We start from the raw sequence: 16,591 nt of genomic DNA, 5'->3' as shown, positions 1-16,591 counted from the left end.
CTGTCCATCAGAATGTGGTAGTACGCATCCTTGAGGTCTATAGAGCACATCCAGTCATTCTCCCACAGGAGGGGGAGAATGGATTGAAGAGTGACCATCCGGAACTTTTCCTTGGTTACTGACAGGTTCAAGAGGGATAGGTCGAGGATCGGTCTGAAGTCCCCCGTCTTTTTTGGCACCAAGAAGAACCTGGAGTAAAAGCCTGATCCATACTGGTCTGGGGGGACATGCTGGATGGCTCTTTTTTCTAGCAGCCGCTGGATTTCCGCAGCTGCGGCCTCCCTCTGCTCGGGTGGGACGTCGGGGAGGTGTCTGGGATTGCGAGGGAAATGGGAGAAAGGGATCTGGTAACCTCTGGATATGATGCGAAGCACCCAGTGGTCGGTCGTGATGGACTTCCAAGCTGCTAGGTGCCTCGAGACGTGCCCCCCCCCGACTGCCTCCAGAGTGGAGCAGTCGGGTAACCTTTCAGGGCTGTTGCGTGGGCTGGTCAGAGAACGGTTCTCTGGACCCAAAGTTCCTCGGGCCCCCTCTGCCTCTAGGGCGGCATCCACCCTGTCCTCCTCTGCTGCGGAAGGACTGGGGGTCCAGAGCGAAACGGGGCTGTTGCGACTTCCGGAACCACATCTTCTTCTGTCCCTTTTGGTTCTTGGAAAAGGACCTCTGGGGAGCAGAGAAGAGGACTCCGATGGCAGACAACGTCTTTCCATCCTTCTCGCTCTGGACCAAGGTATTGCGCACGGTTTTGCCAAAAAGGGCAAAACCATCGAAAGGGGCATTAGCGAAAGACGCCTTAAAGGGTTCCGCGAAATCACAGTGGCAGAGCCAGGCCTGTCGCCTCATAACAACGCCTGCTCCACTAGCTCTAGTGGCCCCTTCCATGGTGTGGGACAGTAGGCGCAGAGACGTGTTCGAGATAGACCTAAGAGTGGCCATTCGGGAAGAGTACAACTGTTTGTCCTCCGCCGACATGGACTCCGGGGGCGACCAGCATACTCTTTGATAAGGTCTCGCTGCAGTCGTATGACATGTGCCATGTAGTTCAGTGACCTCACTGAGAAGGTAGCTGAACTAAAACCCCGCTTCCCTAATCGATCCATCGACCGAGACTCCTTGTCTGGAGGATGGACCGAGGGACTCTCCTGGGCTAATTCCCTTTTAGTGGCCGCCGCCACCAACATGGCATCTACAGGGGTTCCCTTACTCCAGTGAGATCTGTTGAAGGGTAGACTAAGTATTTTGTCAGGTCTTTTTGGGACTAGCTCCACAGTGTCTGGCTCCTTCCACACCCTGGTAGTGATGAGATCTACCAGGGGGTCAGCTGGAGGGGACACCCAAGAGGTAGACGGGCCTGCTTCAAATGTCTCCAGGAACACAGATTCATCCGAGGTAGGCTTTAGGGCAGACCACTCCCCCCTAATCCTGAGCATCTCCATGATGTCTCCAAATGAGACGTCCTTGGGGGGTGATCTTGGGGAACCTTCCCCTTCCTCCAAATCTGTGTCCTCGGTCAAGGACTCAGGGGAGTCCAAGTGCCTCCACTTGCACTTGTGAGGAATCTCCTCGGGGGGGGGGGCTATCCAAGGAGACCTCACCAGCAACGTCATGTTCCAACGGAATGACCTGGGATGTCAGAGCAGGCTGTCCCTGGGACTGGCTGAAGGAAGTCGGACCCATCTGAGATGGGGTGCAGGGTGGAGCCGTAGCCAAGGCCGGGGGTCTGGAATCCCTCAGGGCCGGAGCTGACGAGGTCAGATCCGAAGGTCCAGTATGCTCTGACCTGGGCAGAGCTGAAGGCACACTGAAACCCTCGGATCCGAAGCTCAGCTCTCGGCTCCAAGAGTTCGGATCCAAAGAAAAGGGACCCGACAGACTCAAGGGCATTGTCGGCGCCGAAGTACCCGATATTGTCAGTGCCGACACCCCCCCAGTGCCGACGCTACCCGGCTCAGAAAACTCCGAACCCGGGAAGCGGGTCGGAGAAGGAGCAATTGGGGCAAAAAAGGTGAGCTCCCCAGCAGGGGAGGCAGGAGCACTCCCATCTGCAGCTGGGCCTGGAGGAATCTTCTCATCATCCGGTCCAAGTCTGCGTCCGTCAGGCTTTGGGTGGATCTGGATGAGGCCGCCGAGGCGGGACGGGAGTGCTGCCTTAATGACCTCGATGGGGGCCGGGCCTCCTCCTCCTCCGGTCCCGGTGTAAAAAAAGGAAACCAGAGCCGAAGGGGTGGAAGGCTCAGAAGTCCTGGAGGGAGAAGACCGCTTAGCCGGCGGAGCCGATGAAGAGGCCTCGGCCCGCTGTTTGTGGTGCTTCTCCTTCCGCTTCTCTTTCCTGGACTCCCTATCCTCCTGGCCTTAAGCGTGAGGTTGAGTCCCAGCCAGTGGAAGGGAGGCAGGAGTGGCAGTAGCCGCAGCTGCGACAGGAGCCATCGTGGGACCGGAGGCCGAAGCTGAGTCCGGGGGCAGCAGTCCCGCCAGAACCATCTTAGTCCTCTGGTCCTTAAGTGCCCTGGGGTTGAACGCCGCACATATGGAGCAACCTGACGACGGGTGTCCAACCCCAAGGCATAACACGCACCGAGTGTGGCCATCCGCCAGGGATAGCTTATGGCCACACTCGGTACACTTGAAAAAAACAGCTTTTGGGGCCTCCGACATACTGAAAGGAAAACACACATGCTAGGCCCCAACACACAGCACACTCCCTAATGCACTAACGAGGGTAGGGAAGGAAAACTATGAAGAAGATTAACAGACAGGTAAAGGGAAACTAATGAGGGACCTATACACAACACATGCACACTAAATTTGCAAAAAAAAGGAGAGAAAAAAGGGTAAAATTTTCTCACAAAAAGACACTAAGCCTGGAACTCAGTGATTGAGCTGCTGGATGAAACTGCGGCAAACTAGATCTGAGGTCAGGTAGGACTGGCAGGGGATTATGGGTAGGGGGAAGAGCTTGGAGCTCGGATCTATGCTGTTGGAAACTGCCGGCTCGGATCCGATATGGATCCGAAGACCCCATAGGTTGCTGACAAATGAAGTTAACTACTTCAGATATAATTTTATGTCACTCAAATTATAAATGAGGGTAAGTCATCAAGGTCCAGGGAAGTCATTGTGCCACTGATCATCAGACCCATCATTGAGTATAATGCTCACTTAGATATGTACCTGACCAGGCATATGCAACAACTGGAATACCAACAGAGGTTCCTCACAAAAAAAAATCAAAAAAAACAAAATGTCCTATGCGGATTACCTCAAAGCCCTATCTATGTTTCCTACAGACTGCGGAGAGGCAATTTATGCCTGGCATAACAGGCATCCTTGGATCCTACTCAGACGGATCTTTTGCATATCTGCAAAGTGAATGACACCAGAACTACTAGACCTGAGGATTTAAACTTTGCTTGCAACTTAAATAAGACATGTTGTATGGACAGGTATGTAGCACTGAAAATTCCCATTCTCTGGAATAGGCTTCCATTCTATGTCAACAGAGCCCTTTCCTAACGTTATTCAAGCATAACCTGAACCAGTGGATGGAAAAGTGGAAATTCATTCCGGTTCTGACACCTATGTCTCTGATGGACAGAGAAAGCCATTAAGTCACCCCTTAAAATAACCTCTAAGGTACAGCAACTCATGGGATACATTTGGGTTCCATAGCTAGTCTTATAAAGGCCCCATTGGTCTTTAGCCAAGTATACATCTATGAACCTGTGAACTGACAAACATAAAGCACTGACTCAGATAGACAAGGTTGGTAGACACACACACAAGCTGGGGAGGACAATGAATGGACACAGACATACAGAGGGTGGTCCATTCGTGATGGGGAGGTTGGACAACAAACAAGGAATTGAGAATGATACATTAGGAGGAGGTACATGCACAGCTGGATGGGGGTTAGGTAGGGTCCTGGCATGGGTGGATGCCATGCTGGTATAAAGAGCAACAAGACTAGGCATCACATACCTGGGTGGCTGATGTTTTAGGCGTGTTGCTCCACTAGTAGTCAAGAGGTCAAGGGCATGCTGGTTGCATTACTCTACAAGGCAGAACAGAGAGCACTGTACATTATAGAAGTGGGTGGATGCTGGGAGACCAGCAAAGACTTCTCTGGATCAAAAAAATATCCTTCATCTCGCTCCAGAAAAGTGGACCTGAAGAGCTTCAGTGACCCTTCTAAGTCACCCACAGCAAGGGAACCATCATCCTCGCCCTAAGAGGAAGCTCTGGTAGCTAGTGGCACCTCAAAATCATATACTTTGGCTGGTGCAGACTAAGGAAAGTGTGGATGCACCTTCTCATCCTCTACTACAACTGGAGCTACAGAAAGATAACACAATGAGAAAAAATGATTACACATTTATGGAAGCAACCCAATTACAGTTGTACATTGGGGTAGCAAAGGCATATGCAATCACATCCAAGGGACTTGTGTCTGCCTCTTGTGATGTCCCAGCATGTTTAATATCTGCTCTGCCATTGCTGGAAAATCAGTAAATGTTTAAAGCAAGTAACAACAGAGCAAAGTAGAAGTGGGAAAAAATGAAAAAATGCTTACAATACATTTCTGCCTACCTCTCCTTAAAATATGCAGCTTATTCTTAAAGCAGGTCAGGGTGGCACCACCTCAGGGCACAGCAGTAATTCTGGCACTGCTTGCTAGAATAGGTAATGCTAGTGATATCAGTCGCTATAGTGTCAAAGTCATGCTAGGCACCTGCCTTCCACAGTGATCTATTATACTGCCCTAGCAGGCGCTCTTGGAAGTCTGTGTACAGGAAAAAACAAGAAGATATTGCTCTTCTCTGTGCCCTATGCTGCTGGACGTCTGCAGTCTTCAGTGTCAAAGTAGCTATGGCCACTTGATCAGGTCAGCCTGAAGAGCAAAAAAGTAACCCTGTACCAATAGATGCAAAGTTTACATCGTGTCATGTAATGTAGAACTATATCATGCCACAACATAATCTACGTATTGCTGCACCATGGTGCTAAGATATCTCTGTAGATTATAAAGGTTCTATTGTGGCACCTTATCTCTGTAGTACAGTGATATGATACTATAGATGGTGTATATTTCCACATATTTAATGGAGTTAAATGGGTTTGCTGGGTATTTGAAGCTTGCCAATATATCACTTAGGACTAGGTAATTTGTCTTAGAGAAATTTCTAAAGGTACATTGGGTGGAAAGGGTCACTGATTTCAATTTCATTTCAAAGGAGACAGCTTTATGATCAGACCTACAAGTGATAAAGATACACAAGTGATGGTGCAAGATGCTCCCATATTAGTAAGGATGAGATTCAAGATGTTTTCTCTTAGTGAGTACTCTGACTAATTGTTCCAGGGTGTTTGAATTGACAATGTCCAGAAATTTCTGTGCTTGTGCACTAGTGGTGATTTAGGTTTCCCATTTTATAGCTGGATAATTTAGATCACCTAGGAAAATGGTGTTGGGTTTTATACAGAGTGATTTCAATTCATGTAGATAGTTGTAGTGACTTTCCCAGGTCATAGAGAGAGAGAGAGCTCTACAGCTAGCCATTATACTGTATGGGACCTTTTTGATGGTTATTTAGACATGAAGAAGCTCTACTGTATCATACTGCTTTATCATCCTGGATGTGAGTCTCTTCTGGATGAAGACTGAGACACTGCCACCTTTTTCCTCTCCTGGGTAGTAGCTGTTCAAAACATGGGAAGGTGTTACAGCCCTCCCTGCACAGCTGGAGTACTCTCAGCCATTTTAAACCATGTCTTAGTCACTACACAGACATCTGTGCCCAGTGTGAGAAGGACTTGTAGGAAGTGGAATTTCTTTTTAGACTCTTTGCATTGATCAATAACACCTTTATATTTTCCTTTGCTTGCTTCATTATGTTGGTATGTTTATTATGATGGCATTGCCCAGAAATGTACTATGGGAGTGGAAATGTCTTTGCCAATAACCAAAACCCTAGGGGAACAGATACAGGTCATCTCTAGCAAAGTGGCATGGTCTGTCGATCATATCCTCCCAGGCTGACAAACATTGGACTCTCTTCAAATGATAACAAAAACTAAGCTAATTATTGAAGTCAAGTATTTTTTGTTCATATTGCATCATCATCATCCTTGGAAAAGGTAAAATGCTGCTCAGTGCTAGGCTCATATCTGCCTGAGACACGTATTCTGAGAGCTCTATCATGTGTCTTTTCAACTAGTGCAGTGAAGTACATCTCAAGTCATTGATAGACACATGTACTATGACAGAGTCATATTGGTACTTGTTTTTCAAGAACTTGACACTATGTGTGATCTAATGGATCATGGTACCAGACAAGCAACTAGCCATCACTCTTTCCTTGCTCAGACTGGTAAGAGGCACAACTAAGTCACCTATAACTAGAATGAGACACCAGTTGATAGCCACATGTGCTATGACAGAGTCATATTGGTACTTGTTTTTCAAGAACTTGAAACTATGTGTGATCTAATGGATCATGGTACCAGACAAGCAACTAGCCATCACTCTTTCCTTGCTCAAACTGGTAAGAGGTACAACTAAGTCACCTATAACTAGAATGATACACCAGTTCAATCTGTCTGTTAAGGAATCTGATTCCTTTAGAGTGTGGTTTGCTACTAGGAAGCAAAGGGAATGAAATAGTCCACTGCAATACTCTCATGACTTTGAAGTCTAATCCCCACCATGTTTGTTGATATATCAGTGTGTAGCCATGTTGCCCAGCTGACAAAAATCACTCCCAAAGGCAGGCAACCCTGAAAGGCTAGAAAGGACAGGGGCATTGCTGTCATTTCTAAGAAAATGGTGTGCAGAAGAGTTATCTAAGACATCTAGACCCTTGAAATATCTGGCCATTGAAGTGCCCCTTCCACCTTTGGGCAGATGCATTTGGGGTAACTGTTTCTAGAAGGATGTGTATCTGGGAAGGATTGCTTGTTAAGAGATTTGTCTAATCTAGTGACTAGGTTAGATGAGAGTGGCATGCCTTGGAAAGGCAAATGAGTTGGAGGAAAAAAAGTCTCATTACTGACATGATTGAACTTTTAGGGGCTGCCGAAGTACCCGCATATGAAATCTGGCATGAAGAACCATAATACATCATACTGACATTAAACCCAAAACATTAAGACAAGTCACAGCAGAGGTCACTGAATTTAGTATGAAAAACATTGTCTATTAAAGGAAGAGGAGCTTGTCTTGTGGCAGAAATGCATAACACACTTTGGTGCCTAGGGAGCACCTTATGAATATAAGCATCTGATCTAGAAGAAGGTGGGGTTTGGTGAGGCTCACCATTATTCCTGAAATATTGAACAGTTTGAACAGATATTCTTTCTGATTATGTAAATGGGCTTCAGAAGTGGTGGCAAGGACACAGTAATCCAGATATGGAGACTTGCTACTATGGGCATACACTTGTCAGCAGAGGTGCAACTGAAGGGGATGGTCCAGAAATGATAATGTCTGGTTTTGACCTAGAAGCATAGACATTTTTCTGATTCCTTTGAATTTTTATATAAAGGTAGGTATCTAGGAGGTTTAAAGAGTACACACAGTCTCATTTTGACAGACAATGTAGGAAAGAATACATTATAACCATCAAAAGGTTTCCTTGGAGATGCGTATATTTAGGCTTCTGAGATCAAGAATTTGCATGATGGTCTTTATTCTTCTTAGCACCAAAATATAACTTCCTAAGATTTTTTTTGTTCCCTGAAACTTTCTGGATATGTGTTTTTCCTTGAAGATTACTTGCACCTCATTGTTTGACATTATTTTCTGTTTGTTTGGGACAGGTAACAAAGACAGAAATCTGAAATGGGATGTGAAAGCCCTTGGTTATGATTACCCTGATCAACCAGTCCCTGAAAATCTTCTTTTTCTTTTGTACGCAACTACGCATGCAGGTAGAACCTTCACCACTTGTGGGGAAAAATGAGGCAAGGAGAGAGGAGTTCAGTTGTCTACCATGGGGTTGATCACATCCTCCATGGGGATCACCAGGGGCCCTGACCTCTGGACCCATGACTTTGTTGGGATACAAACTGAGTGAACTGTCTATACCCAGCAGACATAAATGTTGCTATGGTAGATGCCAAAAAGGGTTGCCAACTGTTCAGAATTTTTCTGGACAGTCCAGAATTAAGGGACACTGTCACTGACATTGAAGAACACAAGAATATGTTTGATTGAACACAGTGATATTGTACGACAATCCCCTCAAGGGGTGGTTAATGCACACTTCTATTCTGCACGTATTTTGCTTTCCCATACGAGTCCAGAATTTTTTACATGAAAAGTTGGCAAACAATGTTCAGCACCCTGTAGAGGATAAAACTGCATGCTCATAATGTAAAAGATTTGTTCAGTTGGTATTACCTTATCTATAAACAGGAGGGGAATCTTGCTGGAGGAATCTATGTCAGACACAGCCACACTGCATGTATAACCTACCATGAGATGTTGCGGTGTTTAAATTACATATATGGTTCATAGATTAGTACTAGGCTAACTGCCCTTGCGAGACATGTTAAGCCTAGCCAATTATCCCCTGTGAGATTCAAACCCTGTACCTTGTGTTTGTAAAGCAAACACCTTAACCATTAGGCCACCCTCTCAACCCCTTCGAGGACTTACTTCTCAACTGTCCAGATTTTTGCAGAATAACCAGATTTTTGCCTCATATTTTTGGTCTACGTCTCATAAAATTTGTGATTTCCTGGAGAATCACTGTGATGATCTGAGGATTAAAGTCACTAAATAATGATGATATGAGTTTCAGACTTCAGATCCTTCAGAAAATTTATGTTAACACAAATCCTGTTACTCTACTAACTTTCTAAGTTTTTAAGAGCAATATTTAAAATCTATCCCTATTTTTGGGCCTTTGTCCCCCATTTTGTCAGGATTTGTCCAGATTTCTTACACTAAGGTATGCTGGAGGATGCACTAGGGATAAACACTTTTATTATTTTTGTTAGTAATTGCAGAAAATGATACTGAAATATTTGAATAATTACTTTCTCAGTTAATCCAGTTCATCAAACTATGTATAGAGTCACTTAAATGAGCTGAATATCATCTAGGCAACTAGTTTGAATGACATGCCAAAATACTATGACTATGAAGATTTTTAAAATGCAGACGGGGATGGTGTAGGACCAATCTCCCACATGGATGAAAAATGCAGCAAAGTTGCACATAATGCATTCATTAGGGAACATATCAGCAAGGGAAGCACCTGGTCATGGAATATGTTTCACTTCCAATTATCTTCTGTGTTTAAGTCCACACGGACCCACTATAAAAAAAACTTTAGTCAACAATCAATGACAGGGTCATTTATAGCCTTTCACTCTCTTTTATTTAATAAAATTGTATGCAGTTTGTTATCACCATTATAAAGGGCTGTCTTATTTGCACCATATCGTGAACAATTACTGATTTATAGTTTACACTTCTGAACTACGAGTAGTACAAAGGACTGTGGATGAATACAGCACCATTTCCTTATGTTCTCAAACCCTCTTCCATTACTTTATGAATCATGGAAATTGATAATGCATGTTGTATTGACTAAAATTTATATGGAGCAGTACTAACAAATGTAACAAGTATAATTAAGTTATTTTTAAACAGCAACTTAAGATCTTTAAATTCTTCCATTTTAGGGCTGTGTTTGCACCATCCTGTCTCTCCCATACACTGATTACAAACAGGTAAGCAGTTTGACTCACCATTCTGTATATGTGACTGAAAAAATAAAAAGGTTGTTAATGACACCTTATCTAGTTACATTTATTTGTTTTAGATTTTTTTTTTCATGAAACATGAAGCCAAAAGCCATTTCTATATGTATCCAAAAGAAACATGTATCTAGTAACATGCTTAGGTTTCAAACTATGTAAGTGATTTTAGAAAATATTTCAATTGCTTCATAGCTAATGTAATAGTCAAAGTGACAAACAGAAAATGGGTATTTTTTTATAAATAAAAAGGATTTATAATTTATGCATGAATATTATCAGTTATTTGTTGTACTGTTTTTTAAAGTGACTGCACAGAATTACCAAACTTGCAAAATGAACATTAATCCATAAATATGCAACAGCCAGGATTCAGAAACATTATCATTAGCAGTAAGCCTTTTTTAAAGTTGGAGGTAGATGTTTCCAATTCTTAGATGGAGCCACTACAGTTCTTAGCAGGAAGAGGTGCAGCACCATAGTGGGCTGTATCTCTGACCTCCCACAAATGCTAATGAGGCATTCCGTGACAGAGGCATATAATAATGAGTCATGTACTATGCCCCAAAAATGCCTGCAGTAAGTGATTTACACAGCTGAGTGATTCATAAAACCACTCAGATGCATAAATCACTAGCACCAGCCACATTAATTAACTCAGACACAAGCTCGTATTCACACATTACTTTCAATGGGTGAGACTTTGTTAGAGGTTAGTGCCAGGGAGTTTAGCACACAGGTAATGCTGTGTGTGCTTACTTGTGTACATGTGCATGTGTATACGTATATGTGAATGTTTGAGTGTATGCAGAAGAATGAGTGGTGTCAGGTGAGAGTTTTGGTGTGTGTGTGTGTGTGTGTGTGTGTGTGTGTGTGTGTGTGTGTGTGTGTGTGTGTGTGTGTGTGTGTGTGTGTGTGTGTCTGTGCACTCGCTTGAGCATGTACTTGGTTGGTCAAACAATGAGGGGTAATTGTGGGATGATAGGTGTATGTATGTATATAAGGGTCAATGGGTGAGTGTGTGTGACTTTAGTCAGATGAGGGGTTATATGATACATCTGTGTGTGTGCGTGCGTGCATGCTTGTGCGTGGAGCTTCTATATTCTAGATTAATGAGCAGTGGATGTAATACTAGAGGGGATACTAGACACCAGGAAAATATTTTAAATATTATGGAAATCACATTCAAATATTAATAGAAAAACAGGTTTTGCAGTAAGAAGCTGTAAATTAGAATTAAGAAGTATGAAAGTCTAATGTCTGTCACTGCTGACTGACTGTAATGGTCCAGGAGAAAGAAGGGACAGGCCAGTGTGTCAGGCAAAGTCATAGATATTTGGTGACAGCAGGGGTAGTTGAGAGGTATGCTGGTGTGTGTGTGTGTGTGTGTGTGTGTGTGTGTGTGTGTGTGTGTGTGTGTGTGTGTGTGTGTGTGTATGTATGCGTGTATGTGTTTGGATGTGTGCATCTGTGTGGGTGACTAAATAAGAAGGGAGCCTGTGCTAACATGATGCATCGTCTGTTAGAAATGATTACCATAAAGACAGCAGAAAAGGGCTTATTCGCGCTTGTGGTAATCACCAAGTGATTCAGAGATGTGCAAATTAACTCTTAATGAGGTCTTTCTTCACTTTGGCTAATGTGTTGCTGAATCTCTGGTTTCTGCAAACAAAATAAAAGACTCTTTTTGCAGCAGCTTTCCTATTTGCACCCAGCCTGTATTAAAATACTGGTCAAAGTGTTCTCTTTCATCATTTTTATTTATAGTAATTACTAATCATCATCATCATCTTCTTTCGGCTGTTCCCGTTAGGGGTCGCCACAGCAGATCACCTGTTTCCATTTCTTCCTGTACTCTGCCTCTTGCTCTGTCACACCAACCACCTGCATGTCCTCTCTCACCACATCCATAAACCTTATCATAGGCCTTCCTCTTTTCCTGTTACCTGGTAGCTTCATCTTTTGCATCTTTTTCCCAATATATTCAGCATCCCTCCTCAGCACATGTTCAAACCAACATAATCGTGCCTCTCTGGCTTTGTCTCCAAACCTTCCAACCTGGGCTGACCCTCTAATATACTTATTCCTAATCCTGTCCACCCTCTTCACACCCAGTGCAAATCTTAACATCTTTAATTCTGCCACATCCAGCTCAAACTCCTGCCTTTTTGTCAATGCCACTGTCTCCAACCCATATAACTTAGCTGGTCTCACTACCCTTTTGTAGACTTTCCCTTTCACTCTTACAGGTACTCGTATGTCACAAATCACTCCTGACACTCTTCTCCACCCACTCCATCCTGCCTGTACTCGCTTCTTCATCTCTCTTCCACACTCACCATTACTCTGAACTATTGACCCCAAGTATTTAAACTCATCCACCTTCGCCACCTCTACTCCTTGCATCCTCACCATTCCTCTATCCTCCCTCTCATTCACACACATATATTCTATCTTAATCCTGCTGACCTTCATTCCTCTTCTGTCTGGAGCATATCTCCATCTCTCCAGGGTCTCCTCCACCTGTTCCCTACTCTCACTACATATCACAATGTCATCTGCAAACATCATAGTCCGCGGGGACTCCTGTCTGATCTCGTCTGTCAACCTGTCTATCACCACTGCAAATAAGAAAGGGCTCAGAGCTGATCCTTGATGTAACCCCACCTCCACCTTAAACGCATCCGTCACTCCCACCGCAGACGACACCGCTGTCACACTACCCTCGTACATATCCTGTACCACTCTTACATACTTTTCTGACACTCCTGACTTCCTCATACAATACCACAACTCCTCTCTAGGCACCCTGTCATATGCTTTCTCTAAGTCTACAAAAACACAATGCAACTCCTTCCGACATTCTCTGTACTTCTCCATCAACACTCTCAGAGCAAAGATCGCATCTGTAGTGCTCTTTCCTGGCATGAAACCATATTGCTGATCACTAATCATCACGTCCCTTCTTAACCCTGCTTCCACTACTCTTTCCCATAACTTCATGCTGTGACTGATCAGTTTTATCCCTCTGTAGTTACTAAAGCTCTGCACATCACCCTTATTCTTAAAAATCGGTACCAAAACACTTTTTCTCCATTCCTCAGGCATCCTCTCACTTTCCAAGAGTTCATTAAACAATCTGGTTAAAAACTCCACTTCCATTTCACCTAAACACCTCCATGCTTCCACAGGTATGTCATCTGGGCCAACAGCCTTTCCATTCTTCATTCTCTTCATAGCTATCCTTACTTCCTCCTTGCTAATCCATTGTACTTCATGATTTACTATCCTTACATCATCCAACCTTCTCTCCCTCTCATTCTCTTCATTCACCAACCCCTCAAAGTACTCTTTCCATCTCCTCAACACACTCTCCTCACTTGTGAGTATGTTTCCATCATTATCCTTTATCACCTTTACCTGCTGCACATCTTTCCTAGCTCAGTGCCTCTGTCTAGCCAATTGGTACAGGTCCTTTTCTCCCTCCTTAGTGTCCAACCTTTCATACAACTCTTCATATGCCTTATCCTTAGCCTTCCCCACCTCTCTCTTTGCCATGCACCTCATCTCCTTATACTCCTGTCTACTTTCTTCATCTCTCCAACAATCCCACTTCTTCTTTGCCATCCTCTTTCTCTGTATACTCTCCTGTACTTCCTCATTCCACCACCATGTCTCCTTGTCGTCCTTCCTCTGTCCAGATGTGATACCAAGCACCTTTCTAGCCGTCTCCCTTACTAGCTCTGCTGTAGTTACCCAGCTATTTGGTAACTCTTCACTGCCACCCAGTGCCTGCCTTAACTCATCCCTGAACTCCACCTCACAATTACCCTTTTTCAATTTCCACCACTTGATCCTTGGTGCTGCCCTCACACTCCTCCTCCTCTTCTTGATAACCAATGTCATCCTACAAACCACTATCCTATGTTGCCTAACGACACTTTCTCTGGTCACCACTTTACAGTCTCCAATCTCCTTCAAACTGGCCCTCCTACATAAGATATAATCACCACAGCCATATCCATCCTTTTCGCAAAATCCACTACCATCTGACCTTCTGCATTCCTTTGTTTAACACCATACCTAGCCATCACTTCCTCACCCCCTCTGTTCCCTTCACCAACATGCCCATTGAAATCTGCTCCAATCACCACTCTCTCACCCTTGGGTACAGTCATCACCACTTCATCCAATTCACTCCAAAATATTTCTTTCTCATCCATTGCACACCCAACGTGTGGAGCATATGCACTAACAACATTCATCATTACACCATCAATTTCCAGCTTCATAAACATCACTCTATCTGACACTCTTTTCACCTCCAAAACACTCAAAGCATACTGTTCCTTCAGAATAACTCCTACGCCATTTCTCCTCCCATCCACACCATGATAAAACAATTTGAACCCACCTCCGATACACCTAGCCTTACTCCCCTTCCATCTGGTCTCTTGCACACACAATATACTAACCTTCCTTCTGTCCAGCATATCAGCTAGCTCTCTCCCTATAACAGTCATACTGCCAACATTCAAAGTTCCAACCCTCACTACCACAGTCCTAGCCTTTCTCCTCTCCTCCTGCCTTCGGCCATGTCTTCCGCCTCTTCTCCTCCTTCGGCCAACAGTAGCCCAATTTCCGCCAGCACCCTGTAGGCTAACAGTACTGGTGGCGGTCATTGTTAACCCAGGCCTCGACCGATCCGGTATAAAAAATTTTCTTGGTGACTGCATGAAATGTTTTGGCAAAGTTTTATGTCGGATGCCCTTCCTGACACAACCCTCCCCATTTATCCAGGCTTGGAACCGGCACAAAGAAATGCACTGGCTTGTACATCCCCAGTGGCTGGGTTATTTATAGTAGTTACTAGTACAACATAAATTCTGAAAGTCTATAACACAGCATCAAGGTAGATCTAGATATAGACATAAAGGACAAAAATCACAAAGATTGGGGTTTAGGTGCCATTGAACTGTACCAGTGATCAAAAAAATGCACTGAAAGAGATGCATGTCATTCATACAGAAAAGCTCCATAGGATGCTCTAAGTGGATCACCATTGTGAGTAACTCAAAACATTTATGATGCAAACAATTCAACTAAGAAGCAAGCCAAAGCATGCACCACACAGAATGGTATGAATTTACTTCACAGCTAATATTCACTGATCTATATTCCCAACATGCTTATTATAGTATTCAGGTGAAGCTTAGCATTAGAGAGTTTAAATGGTTCTTCAAATCATTGCCTTGCTGAGTTGCCTTCTTTGCAAGATATGCACGTCCTTCTTGTGCTCTACTTTTTTCCACAACACAAAGACATGCCATAGTTGAACTTCTGATAAAGCTGTCAGACATGACATGTCAGTAATTGAGTGTGTGTGTGTGTGTGTGTGTGTGTGTGTGTGTGTGTGTGTGTGTGTGTGTGTGTGTGTGTGTGTGTGTGTGTGTGTGTGTGTGTCTCTGTGGCTTCTGTTCTACCAGGATCCTAAAGTACAGGCTCATAAGAAATGAATGAATGAACAAGCACATGCATAAATTCAAAAAAAAAAAAAAAAACATCTGTTTACTTGAGGTAAGAAATTACCTGAATTCAGATCACAAACACACACGCAAAACAAGAAGTTATGTACTCACCATAACGTTCGATGTATGTGGTCCATCTCGCCTCACATTCTTACCCGTGGTTCAGAGCAAAATATCGGCACCAACTTGGCCAACTTTTCTAGCTCGCAGTCTTTCATTGGCTGGGATAAGCAGGTATCCCATGGTGCACTGCTCCATATCCCCAGATCTAGTTTGCTGCAGAAGTCATTCATACTCATGCATACACAACATCAGAGAAAAGAATAAGCTCAAACAAGGGGAACTCTGTAAATAACCTAACCTCCAGATCCTCCAGGAAGGGGAAAAGGTGGGAGGGTAAGTAAGAATGTGAGGCGAGACGGACCACATACATCGAACGTTATGGTGAGTACATAACTTCTTGATGTTATGTGGTCCTATCTCACCTACATTCTTACCCGTGGGACAGCGTCCCTAGAACCTACATCCTGGGTGGCTCACAGGAAAATACTCCTGAGAACTGTGGAGCCAAAGGAAGACCTGCCCCTGGAAACCACGTCCAATTTGTAATGAGAAACAAATGTGTGAGGGGAAGCCCAAGTAGCCGCAGCACATATATCATCCATTGACAATCTGGCTTGATAAGCTGTGGATGTAGAGACAGACCGAGTAGAATGAGCCTTTACTGGAAATGGCAGATCCTTTCCTCCTGCATGATAGACGAAAGAGATACAACTAGAAATCCATCTGGAAATAGTGAGCTTAGAGACTGGGGACCCAATTTTGTTTACGGAAAAGGAGACAAATAACTGGTCAGACTTCCAGACGTCTTTCGTTCGGTGCAAATAGAAGCATAATTGTCTGTGTACATCCAGTTGGTGAAATTTAAATTCTGCCTTGTTAGAAAAATAAGGAAAGAATACAGGCAACTCAATGGATTGATTAAGATTAGCTGCGGAAGCCACTTTAGGAAGGAAAGAAGGGTTTGGTCTAAGAGACACTCTGTCCTTATGGAAGATTAAGTAAGGGGGCTTGATAGAGAGGGCCTGAATTTCTGAGACTCGCCTTGCTGAAGTGATTGCTATTAAGAAGGCTGTTTTCCAGGTCAACAATTTCAATTCACAGGTAGCTGCAGGCTCGAAAGGTGGTGAAGTGAGGGCTTGTAAAACACAATTGAGATCCCAGGGCATGACAGGCTCGGATACCGGAGGACGGAGTAACAGAGTACCCTTCAGGAAGGCCTTGCAGAGTCTATGCAC

The 16,591-nt window shown here is 44.1% G+C and overlaps 1 protein-coding gene across 1 annotated transcript in view; it reads left to right on the top strand.

Moving 5' to 3' along the window:
- The window catches only part of LOC122817347 (carboxylesterase notum2-like), a 334,692-nt gene that overhangs the window by 232,175 nt on the left and 85,926 nt on the right, over nt 1-16,591 (top strand). The window contains exon 11 of the mRNA XM_044090554.1: nt 9,691-9,738. Within this exon, the coding sequence (XP_043946489.1) occupies nt 9,691-9,738 (48 nt within the window). The remainder of the gene's footprint in view (nt 1-9,690; nt 9,739-16,591) is intronic.

The sequence above is a fragment of the Protopterus annectens genome, chromosome 12.part0 (assembly GCF_019279795.1).
Source record: "Protopterus annectens isolate FY-2018-M chromosome 12.part0, PAN1.0, whole genome shotgun sequence".
NCBI lineage: Eukaryota > Metazoa > Chordata > Ceratodontiformes > Protopteridae > Protopterus > Protopterus annectens.
This window is presented reverse-complemented; position numbering and strand designations above follow the sequence as displayed.